Source organism: Ambystoma mexicanum, chromosome 7q (genome assembly GCF_040938575.1).
Source record: "Ambystoma mexicanum isolate Mex_15411 chromosome 7q, UKY_AmexF1_1, whole genome shotgun sequence".
Lineage (NCBI taxonomy): Eukaryota > Metazoa > Chordata > Amphibia > Caudata > Ambystomatidae > Ambystoma > Ambystoma mexicanum.
The window spans coordinates 557,493,291-557,506,162 of NC_090941.1; the positions used below are offsets into that span (position 1 = coordinate 557,493,291).

Sequence of the window (12,872 nt, forward strand, 5' to 3'; positions counted from 1 at the left end):
CCAATAGACCCCCTGGAAGTGATCCAGGCTATAAAAACTCTGAAGGCAAATAAAGCTCCTGGCCCGGACGGCTTCAACGCCCCCTTTTATAAATCACTTAATCAGTTGTTGACCAAGCCATTGGCAGCTGTCTTCAATGCTGTACAAGAGGGGGGAGGCCCTCCAGAGTCCATGAAGAAGGCTCCAGTGGTTGTTATACCCAAAGCAGGAGAAAAAAAACAGTGCTCTTCTTAAAGGCCAATAGCCCTTTTAAACTTAGACTCCAGAATATTTACAAAAATACTTAAGGGCTGGCTCAATAATTGAATGCCTTCTCATATACACCCAGACCAATTGGGATTTATCTGGGGAAGAAGGACAGCGGACACTATTAGAAGGGTCCTACATTTAGTAGATATATCGGGTAGATACCACTCACTCCTGCTGGCGCTCAACGCCGAAAAAGCTTTTTAGAGAGTAGAGTGGGGATTCCTACGCAAAGTGTTAGTGAAATTCAACATAGTCCCAAAAATGCGTCGCATGATCCTTTTCAACTATGTTAACCCGACGGCACGTCTGGTGGTCAACAGGGTCCTCACCCCAAAGATTTGTTTAGGTAGGGGCACAGGGCAGGGTTGCCCTCTATTGCCCCTGCTTTTTGCGATGTCATGGAGCCTATGGCAGCGCGTATAAGGGCTAATGCTCATTTAGCGGGCATACAATTCGGAGGGTCTCAACATACGATTAGTTTGTTTGCAGACAATGGGCCTCATTACGAGCCTGCCAGTCCGGTAACAACGGTGCCGGTAAGCCTACCGGCACCGTTGTTACTGGACCGGCACACTCCGAGTTCTGCAGGCGGGTGCCGTCCCGCCCGCCTGGTCACACCTGGCGGGGAGGACGGCACCCGCCCACAGACATTGACAGAAGCACCTGCACTGTTGCGCACAGTGCGGGTGCTTCCATCCTCTCCCTTCCCATTGAGTCCATTGAGTCCTTTAGGGCTCAATGGGAAAGGGGAGTAACAATTGCTGCCGCCTAACTTACCGGACCGCCGGGGCTGTAATGCTCTGGTTAGTCCGGCAAGTCAGGCGGCTGTAAACCATCACAAGCCCGGCGGCAGCCTGCCGGTTTTACCGGCACGGCTACTGCCGGACTCGTAATGAGGCCCAATGTTATCCTGTCTCTTACTGACCCTCTGTGCTACCTTACACATGTTTAGGATGAACATCGTCTGTATGGCCTGGTTTCGGGGGTTTAAGGTAAATTGCTCAAAGTCAGAGATACTAGGTCTCAATAGTCCCCCTTCTTCGAGGCCTGAACTGGAACAGAAATTCCTTTATTCCTGGGCAAGCAAAACACTGAGATATCTGGGGATCACTATACCAGGGATCCTGACCCACTCATATAGATGTAACTACGCTGACCTTGTTAGCAATGTTAAAAATGAATTGTATCGTTGGAACCCCCTCCACCTGTCCTGGTTCAGAAAAATGGCGGTGATCAAAATGACCATTCTGGTGATATTTGTATACCTCTTCCAGTCGGTTCCAATTCCTGAACCTAGAAATGTATTGGGGAGCTTGGATGCAATGTTATTATGCTTTCTGTGGTTGAGAGCTCCCCTAGAGTCAATAAATACACACCGAAGAGCCTGTGAGGCTTCTCTTTCCCCCGACCTTTGAACAACAATCCGGCGGCTCAGGTAAGGCCACTAATTGACTGTGTGCAAAGAGGCTTATGAATATTTGGGTGACTGCAGAGCTGGTGGTCCCGAGGCGCCACTTGTGGACTCGCCATGGCTACCAAGCAAGATGAGAGTACAGGGACTACACATTAACCCCATCGCTAAAACCGCTCTAGAGGTCTGGGATAATTTGATTAATTTGCTGGGGTGTGCTCCTTCACGTTCCCCTTTACTCCACTCATCCACAATGAAGCCTTTTGCCCGAGCAGAACTGACAAGGGTTTTGTGCAATGGGTCGATAAAGGTTTGAGCAAGGTGGGGATCATTTCACGAATGGAAAGATTGGGTCATTTGAGGATTGTAAGACTGTGATGGGGTTGGCGGAGACCGGTAGTTTTCGATATATACAGGCCAAACACTGGGTCCTTCACACCACTGTCACTTTGCTAGTGGTCAGAGAGCTTACTCCCGTGGAGATGGGTTTTCAGGAATCAACTGAGTCCAAAGGGCTGAGTACCAGACTATACAAAGCAATTGATTCACTCTCAATGCATGATAGTACTCCTACTGTGCCAGCTGGGAACTGGAGTTGGGAGACACAATGCCCCTGGAAGATTGGGACAGGATATAACAGTGGAGCCCTTTCTACACTCTGCCCATGTCTGGCAGAAACAAAGGCAAGAATATTGAGAGGGTGTTATAGAACCCCTTCCCGCCTACATTATTCTCACCCTAACGACTCTAAGATGTGCTGGAGGAGATCTGGGATGGAGGGCACTTTACACCACACTCTCTGGGGATGTCCAGAAATACAAGATTTCTGGCTTGTGGTCGGATCCAAACTGGGAGATCCCTTGCTCTGTATCTTGGGCTGAAATGGCACTTTAACCGAGCTTTGTACGATAGCTGAGCTTAAGCTGTTGTAATACTTATTATTGGCGGCCAAACTGTCAATTCTCCATCTCTGGAGGAGGACTGAACCACCCTCTATAAATGTATGGCTTGGCAAATGGACAAAGTATGGAACATACTTGCGATGAAACAACATACCACTAATATGAAAGTCTCTCTTCTATCCTTCATGGCTGCTTGAGCGCCGTTCCTGAAGTATGTGCAAAGAGACTTCAATTCTCTAACGTGCCCAATTCGACTCAGAGCCCTTAATCTAGTGGGACTACCCTAGCATGTGTTGCTTACTGATCTTATCGCGTGTGCCTTCATGATAACTTGATAGAACTTTTTTGATACCTGTATGCACTCCTAGACTGGGAGGCGGAAGGGGAGGGGATTGATGTAACATTACGAAATATCTTAATGTTAAGTGCCCGGATCCTCCGGACCTTGTGGAGAACATCAGAAAACTAATACAATTCTGCATTTAATCAAAACTAAAACAAGAAATCTAGCCGTTTTTGGGTGGGCTTCATGAATTATGAACAACATATTATCATGTCGCTCAAAGAATTGTATAAAAAATCTAAAATTGTATCCATTTTCAGTAATATTTATGATTGTGTGTAACTGCTGCTCTTGTGATTTGGTGCTTTTCGGTTTTATGCCAGGGTTTCCAGTGCAATGGAAAAACTGTTAATTATTTTTAAGATTTGTATGTTCATTTTATTTTTCTCTGTACATCGCAGTAGTGCCTGTACACCCCATATAAACAAAAAACAGTTATATATGTGAGTCTCCCGAGACATTGCGAAGCCTCACAGAGATGACACTGCTGAATGCATTTCAGTATGTACTTGTAACGCGGTTTCCAGTCCAGAATCATGGGTGATCATTCTTCATGAACGTCCCATGATGAGACTACTTTACTGATATGGCCGCTAAAGAAGACCCACCAACTGACCCCTTTTATAAGATAGTCTTCCCAGCAATTTCACAGGATGATTTTCAACTTGTTAAGAACACTTTCTTGGAGTGGGTGCGCTTCACTTGAGTGGTCCTGTTCTACATTTCTATCTCCAGTAGGAGAGGGCGGAGAAAAGTCAGCCCCAGAGTCAAACCCTGGACCACCACATTTTTATTGTATGGTGAAATCTCTCAATTTTGAGAACAGACCACACCCCATAGTAACTACATGATTTGCCAGTGGAATGGTGTGCTTCATTTTGCTTGGGTAAAAATTGCTCTTTAAATATGTATATTGGCAGTGCATTTTAGTCTCCAGGAATTTTTTGTACTGGTGCAAACACAGGGCATAATTGCAATGCACTGTTGCAAAATGTGCCTAATACTGGCCTAGTTGTGTCTTGGAAGCAAATGTGTGATCTTGGTTCTGAATCAGTCCTTGACGTTTGTAGCAAATGTTTCACCCGATTGATTGTACTTTGTAAGCAGCACTTTCATTGAGAATTCTCCTAAAAATGTGCCTATTCCATAGGTTAGCTGTAGTTATGGATGTGCTTTGTTTTGACCTCAGTGTTGGTGTTTTTTTGTTTCCTTTGCAGTATGATATCTTTGGCCACTCCGGAGACGGATTCAACATTGAGCTGATTAAGAGTGACAAAGTCCCAAAGAACAACAAAGAAAGATTAGCGATAATAAAGGTAAATTCTAGTGCTACGCAAGTTATATTGTTATGAGAATGCGTACTATGCATCTCTGCCATTGCACGGTCTCCAGGAACTGCTAGAGTGTGGATGGGCGTGGTTAAAAGGGAGCAGAGGGTAAGGGAATGCAGTGCTTGGTGTTGATGTAGCAGATCAGAACAACCCTATGTTCAGCGCATGTATGCTTTCCTGATGTGAAATGTAGGAGGCATTGGGGGCTTTGTGTCCAGAGGGGTGGCCTCATGCTTATAGTGTGGGTGTGTGTAGCCAGGGGCTACATTTGTCAGTTGTAGTTAGAGGTGTGTGCTCTTGATGTTTGAAGTCTGGTGAGAAGCTTTTTTTAAAAGCTGTGTGAGAGTGGCTGGTTTGTGTTTGTGTGTGATGAGTAAGATGGAGAAAATGATGATTCGTCATAACTCTGAACATCCGAGAAAGCTGTGGAGCCTGGTAAAAGAGATATGGCGATCTTCCTCATTCGAAAACTATTCTATGGCAGTGCAGGGGAGTATTAGCGGCAAAACTATACACTTTGACAATAGAAAATGATATATCAAAAGGAAACCCGTTTATGATTAATTTCATCCTACTTGTATGAACAGTAAGCAATCTTTAAAGGATAGACTCTTACTATCCTGAAATATGTTTTGTTTCGCAAGCTTTCAGAGCGGCATAGGTGCCTTTTTTTGGCGTTTTTCTTACAAACCATAACTCGAACTACTGAAGGAGGTCTACATGATGTCATGAAAGCCTGAAATTGAAACAATATATGTTAGACTAATAGGGGAAACTGTAATCGCCCACAAATGCCTACAGTTTGTTTCCTTAGTGCAAGTGAGTTATGAGGTCTCCCTCTTATGTAATAACACCTGCGAGCCCTATAGGTATGATAACTACCTACCATCAGCTGATAATGACCCGAGCAAAGCAAGTGTATTGCTCAGGGTGGTAGGCAGTTATCATACCTATAGGGCTCGCAGAGGAGGCCATTATCGCCATTAGCATCCATGGGATGCAGGTGATGTTAGCTGAACATTGGGGAGAGGAGAGGAAAAAGAGGAAAAAGGAAAGAAGGAGGGCACGTAATGACATATGCATCGCCAGGACAGAGAAACAAGGGCAGAAGTGTGAGTGGGATAAGCGAGCACATCGAAGGAAGATAGAGTATGTAGGGTGTGTGAGATAAAGAGAGAGAGATGCATCCTTGGAAGTGAGACGGAGGAGGCTGGGAACATTAGGACTGGGAAAACAGAGAGACTAGTTGGGGCCAGTGGTCCATAAGACCAGTTGGAGATGAAGATCGTAGAGCAGATGGGAAAATGGCAGTGGACATTTGGCCAGAGTGGACATGCCGGGTGGTAATCCTGTATAACCTGAACAGCGAAGTCACAGTTCCTCCTCGCATCTCCAGCAATAGGCAGCACCTATCATCACTCAATTTTCAGTGGTGGTCCGACTGCAGATTTATTTAACTGGGGAAGATTTGAAGCAGGGTGATAAGGGGCTTGAGTAATTGCAAGCCAGAAAGAAAAGGCATAAGAAAAGCATAAGGGTGAAACTACTACCATCTTTCTCATTTTCAACATTTTAAAAAATATATATATTATTTGAAATCTAATTATAATTATAATTTAACAGTTGTAGAACATATATAAAACAGTATAAAGGGGAAAAGGCTCTAGTACTATCATCTAGACAAAGTATTACAAACACCCCACATTATTTCATAATCATCTAATATTTCCTCCCTTTGGAAGGAAATTGTCTTTCTTGCTGATAATGTGATTAAACCATTTAACCAATACTCATTAGAAGGCATTGCAGTATTTTTCCAGAATCTCAGAATATGCTTTTTCGACGCAATTAGTGCTCTATATACCCATTCATTCTTAGCACTGCTCAGTCCTTGGCCTTGCAGTAGTATACCCAACACACAGGAGTTAGGGGATTAAGGAAAAGATATTTCTAAAATGATATTAACTCTGTCCAGTACTTCGTTTCAAAGGGTTTGTATGAGGGGTCTTCAACCTTTACGTTAGCGAGAGCAATTTCAGGGGCAACACGTTTGCCTTGGACGCAAGGCAACGCATAGCAACAAAGGTTTGACTCCAAGTCCTGCGCTTCGGAACTGGTCTCCGGTATTCAGCATGTAATAAAAGAAGAATTATAATTATATTTTTACTTGTAGTTATTGGCCAATGGGCAGGTAGTGGGGTGCTAATGTCCATGAGTATGCGAATTTGTAGCAAGATTGTATTTTTGCCAGTTTATGTGCTCTTTATATAAAAAGGAATAACATATGCATTTACCATTATATTAATAAGTTTAGAAAATCTTTATTTCATTATTTTCTATCAGTATCTGTCTCATGAAAATTGCCAAGCTTATCAGAATGTAGGAAACGGATCTAGACATTCAGTGTGAAGGCTGACACTGCATACTATCCACCAGTGTTCAGTAATCTGGGGTGTAGCTTGAAACAGCAACAGCTCTCAGATGCTGCCAGAAAGGTTCAAAGTTTTGATTTCAGGAGGTTCATGTCTGAAAAAGGCAGGTTTGCAGAGATAGGCAATCACACTGGCTGATACTGCAGATACTCTCCAGGCCATAGTGCACTGTATTAAAAATAACCATTTTGTACATAGCGGTGCCTACCCACATCCTGTTCACTGTCGACATACCACCTGTCTGCCATTTATGAAGGATGCAGTAGTCACGAGAAAAACAGAACAGCTCACAGGAGCGCTGCCTCTCCCAGCAGGAATCCTGCATTCTGCATTTCTTGCATTTTGGTACATGACCAATAAGCCATGATTGGTTTACAGCTGTGCAAGGCATATTGAGGGCACCAGCATCACAAACATGGTTTAAAATGACATGTTATTTGCACTGGCATCAACATGTGTTTTACAGTGGCAATGCCGGCACACATTGTGTGCAAAGGCATCATGGAAATGGGTTGTAAAAGACTCCCTTGTACTGTTGACCTGCTTACCAAAGCACTGCCTGATATTGAACTTCACGTGAAAGATATTTTGAAGTTTTCTTCCTTTGGTTTCCCTGATGACATCTTCATTTTGAGGCATGTCTTATGTTGTTCGGTTTTATAAGGGTGGCGCTGCTGCCGTTTTCATCCTAAGTGTATTGCTCCCCACCTCTATTTTAAAAGAGTGGGTGCATTTCAGTCTGCATTGAATTGACAACCATGAGACAGGACAGGGCATTACAAGACTAGATTAGTTAGTAGACTACATTGTGCATTGCACTGCCATTGGTGGGGCAGGGCAAAGCCATGCACTGCTCACTCACAGCACCCTACAGTAGCATGGCTTGGAAAGGATGAGCTTGGTTCCAGTCTATACTCTCCTCTGAACAGTGAGTGTGACTGGTGTTTCTGTCTGTAGACCCAACTCCTTCTGTGAACACTGAGCCAGCAGGAAATACAAGCAAAAGGCTGCAGAAAATCAACAACTTGTAGATCAATTTTCCGGACCCTTTAATATTATCCATGGACGTCAGTAGTCTGTACACTTCGATCCCCCATGACGAAGGTATAGCTGCTTTGGAATGGTTTCTTTTAAGACACGATGAAGTTCAAATCCAAAAAACCTTTGCTTTTCAACTGATCAATGTAATACTTTACAATAACTATTTCAGATTCAATGGTCAATACTACCTACAGATCTCTGGCACCTCTATGGGCTCAGCTGTAGCCCCTTCATATGCGAACATTTTCATGTACCATTTCAAGAAAACCAACGTTTTGGATCACCTACATTGGAAAGACAAACTACACTTTGGACAAGATACATCGATGATGTCTTTGGAATTTGGAAGGGTACAGAACAGGAATTGACGGAATTCTGGCATTACATCAATCAATGTAACCCGCGGATTAAATTCACAATAGAGATTGGAAGACCACATGTGAATTTTCTGGATGTAACAGTAGAATGGAAAAACAATGAATTAATAACAACAATGTATAGGAAATCAACCGATGTCAATAGCTCTTTACATTTCAGTTTCCACCCAAGACATTTTAAGAACAATCTTCCTTACAGTCAACTTTTACGAGCCAAACGGATCACTTCCAGCACAGAAAAACTAAAAACAGAATTTGATACTATGAGATCGAGATTTCTGGAAAGAGGTTTTCCTGAACAAATAGTGACACAAGCCATCACCAGAACAGAATTGCAACCTCGGGACAGGTTATTGAATAAACAACCATCACAGACTAAATCCAACTTGATTTACACATTGAGATACTCAGCACAAAGTTTCCAAGTCAAAAAGATCATCACTAAAAACTGGGACCTGATTACATCAGATCCGAATCTTAGCCGCCTTTTTCCAGCTCCTCCTATGCTAGCGTATAAAAGAGGAAGGAATTTTAGAGATACGCTGATAAAAGCTGAGAGACCTAAAACTTCAACCCAGAGGACACTTACCAAGCTAAAAAATGGTACTTTTCCCTGCCTTAATTGCCAACACTGCTCAAACATCATAAAAAGCAATCACATTAGACATCCCAACAATGGCAAGAAGATTTCCTTGAAAAGCTATGCAACTTGCGATTCCAAAAATGTAGTTTACACCATCAGATGCCCTTCTGGCCAATACTACGTCGGGAAGACCAGTAGAAAAGCCAAGGAAAGATGGACCGAGCATAAATCTCAGATCAGAACTAAAAATCTCAAATCACCGGTGTTCCGGCACTTTAGGGACAACAATCACAATATCTCTCAGATGAGATTTGCGATTTTGGAAGTAGTGCACCCCCTACAAAGGGGAGGTGATTTACCTAAACTACTTGCACAAAATGAACTATATTGGATCCACAAACTTGATGCCATGTCCCCTTTGGGGCTCAACAAAAACTATTACTTGGGTCCTTTTATCTAAACATTTAGAATTGCTGTCACCACACTACTTGTTTTACTATCCTGATTACCACCTTTAGCCCAACCACATTCTTCTTGGTTAAATGATGAAGCTGATGAAATGACTGCATGGCCACCATTAGATTGTGCACCAATCCGACGGGCAGCTTTGCGCCTCTTAAATTGGGCTATATATGTAGTTCAGTTTGTCTGATCATATGTCTTATGATACCCTGATATATGACCAAATTGTGAACCATTTATGGGCAGTGTAGCGGGCCGGCCCATATATCATGATTATAGAAATAATTATACCCAGAACAGGGTCATTATCACACCCTGAGATCTTGCTACGCTTGGTATATGAATTCTTTTATCCTCTTCTCATCCAAAAATGTTTTGACCTATAATCTATTCCAGTCAACTAATTTCTGTACACAACCTTCATAATGTTCCCTCGCTTGACCTATGACACCGGTCCTGCACTTTAAGTTCGCCACTACTCTAACATATCACTCCTTCGCTCTGTGCGCCTGATACCTTTTGGCACATATACTGAGCTACCAGAACCACCAAAGCCTCCCACGGGTTTTTAATGAGCAGTGGCACATAACAACAAGCAACTTTAGCCTGTTCTCCACGAGATCATCACCAGTTGGCTTAACTGGTGACTCTCTCTAGACGGCTTACATATTTATCCATGTTCCTCTGATCAGTTTTAAGTTTTTAAACTCTATTACAGGCTGCCTTTATTCAGGCGCCGCTCGCACTGTCAAAATGATCCAAGCTACTATCAACATGTTGCTTAGTTGTATTTGGTTCATGTGCCTTAACACTTCACCTCTCCCTGCAGGGACATTCAGTTGCCAGGCCTGTGTTTGTTTACACATGACGTCAGGCAAGCGTTTGCGTGATGACGTCATGTGTTCAACATCCCGGACCCCTTGTTTTGCTGCCTCGCTCCTTTTTACACTCGGCACTATCCCAATGGTAATCACAATTTTTCCACTATTGTGATACCCTGTCTTTTATTTATTTTTTTATCTGTAGCACATCTTCCGATAATTATCTAATTTGAAGACGTAGCGTCACACGCATCAGCGTGATGACGTCACACCTTTTAACGCAATATTAACACACCAAGCATTGACAATGGCGTCGGCGTTCCTTTGGGCTCCGGTCTCCAGTTGGCAGTGCTGTGGGTACACAGGTAAGAGCTCCTCACCTCAAATTACACTCCCTATGCAGAATCTTGTTCCTACGTCGCCCTTTACCACCTTAAATTCGGCTAAACCTTGATACTGTTCTACTTCTCTATTGCTATTCCTTTTAGTGACAGTGGACACCTGCTGAACAAATTTCCCAGTCACTGGCTACAATTTAAGTATTTCCAAGCCACCTTCTTGGTTTCCTGATTACCGTGTGTTTCACACCATGGCTAAAGATGATTTTCCACTACCCAGATAGATTGCTATCAATTGTAAGTGTATTTTTAAGTTGATTATTGCTCGAGCTTTTCCTGATTACTGCACTCATTTACTAGTCTCTGATACCCACTCCTTTTCTACAGATATGAGTGCGTTGACATTACTAATCTAGTACTGTTTGGTCGATTACTTGGGGTCCCTTTCCTGGATCCACCATCTCTTCGCTTGAAGATATTCTTATATATTCACAAGGTTAGATTTTCCTTTTCTGTTTTTCAGTCCACTTTTGTTATAACCACCACATGACCTTACAATAATTCTTAAAACACAGTCCAGTCTATTAAGTAAGCTCATGATGCTGACTTACTTTGTTTTGCAAATTGTAACATTAAGGGAACTGTTGAGTTTGAAAATGTTAACCCTTGGGTGTCAATTCACCACGAAATTAGGATATTTAGCGCCAATGATGCTCATTCAATTAGCCTATATACTATTTGGAAGTTGGTTGTACAAGCTGTTTTTGTAAAATTGTTGTCAATGGAAAACATTATTCTAATGTAAATTTTGTACATATCTTTCCTTAGAACTGTTTGATTTGCCCCTGATGAAGAGTGTTGTACCACTCAAAACGCGTTGGGCTTTCCACAATTTCAACATCAAGAATAAACATGAATTTCGGTTCTTGTGACCTGCTTTGACTGAATGTTGATTTCTTCAATAATTGACTTCCCTAAGCTTTTTTTACGCTAAAGGTTTCTTTATAAAGATATTATTAGAAATACTGTTTAAAATAGAAATTAATTGTTGGTCTGGTTATCCAGATATTGGAAAGTGTGCAGGGGACGCGAGTTCCTTAATTGGGAACTTTTTTTGTTTCTTATTACTTTACACAACCTAGGTGTCAAGGTTGCTTATCTCTCCTCTGCACCTCACATCTATTCTCTAATTTCTTTCAATTTCCTACTTAATACATTAATCCATTACATGATTACCTACACTAATAGAGTGTGCCATATCCGTCCAACTTTGTTTCTACAGTATAAGATGCCCACAGAACTTGCCACTGCCAAGGCCATAATGTAATAAATGGGGTACAATGTCCTTTCATCACGGGGCGTTTTTTCGTGGGAGGTTTTTTCGCTGTGTGGTTTACTGCTAATTTTTTGCGAAAAAAACCCATCGCATTTTTTGGGGGGGTTAGAAAAATATATAAATGGGATGTGGGTGTTTGGGAATAGATAAAAAATTTAAGGGAATAACGGGTATGAGGGGGAACCCCCCAAAAAATAATTTTGAAAAAATTTGATGGTTTTTTTTTCATTAAAAATCACAGTAAAAAACCCAGCGAAAAAACATCACGCAATGAAATGACATGGAACCATAAATGGAACGTATATGAAAGTACAATTTACTATATTTCCCATGAAAATAAATAATCCCACACAACAGATGAAAAAAATCCCATATACAACCAATCTCTGCCAATACTTGCATTTTTTTTTGTGCAAATACAGTATTACTGTGTTGTATTGTTCTGCATGGGCCCATGGGAAACGCAGGAAGCAAGCTGCAAAGGGCAGTGGAAATATATATGTTGTGGAAACGGCAGCACAATAAGGGAGTGGCAGCACAGCCAAAGGGTAGGAGTAGAACTGACAGCGCGAATAGGTAGTGAAGGCTCAGGTACAGCATAGCCAGGAAGAAAATTAAAGTTACCCTGGCAGATGGGGGGTGGGGGCGCTCTTAAAATCAGAAATAACTCATATTGCTCTCCCCACTAGCTCAATGCCTCCATTGACTTCAATGGGATCACTCTCCTGCAAAATATTTGACTTCACCCTCCTTGGAAAAGCAGCAGAGGGGCGGGTGTGCACACGAGCAGCATGTGCATAAGATGAGGAAAGGGGAGCAGCAAAGGCTGTGGGCAGCAAACTGGAGCAGTGCAGGCAATGGTAAGTACAGGGGCAGCAGATATAGACAGGGAATTGTTATAAAGAAACTCATGTAAATGGGTAACATATCTGTGGAACTGGTGGAGGGGCGCTCAAGTGGGCAATGACAAGCACAGCAACACTGGTAGCGAGGGAGCAGCTCAGCCACAGGAAAGTGCAAGGACAGTGAACTTGCACGATGCGGAGGTACATGGCAGCGCACAGCTGCAACACATATATGGAAAGAGAATATCAGCATAAATGGGGAGCAGTGAAGCAGTACAGGTAGAGGGAAGCTCATAGGGTGAGAACTGGCAGAGCAAAGGAGTAGCTCAAGGCAGCACAGAGCAGCACTTGCATAACGGGAGCTCCTTGGGATCATTGGTGCAGCAGAACATAAGAATACA

General features: G+C 42.7%; 1 protein-coding gene across 1 annotated transcript in view; it reads left to right on the forward strand.

The window, feature by feature from the left end:
• VWA8 (von Willebrand factor A domain containing 8) overlaps window positions 1-12,872 on the forward strand; it is a 3,012,337-nt gene that overhangs the window by 2,963,237 nt on the left and 36,228 nt on the right. Inside the window, exon 43 of the mRNA XM_069639376.1 lies at window positions 4,123-4,221. Coding sequence (XP_069495477.1) covers window positions 4,123-4,221 — 99 coding nt within the window. The remainder of the gene's footprint in view (window positions 1-4,122; window positions 4,222-12,872) is intronic.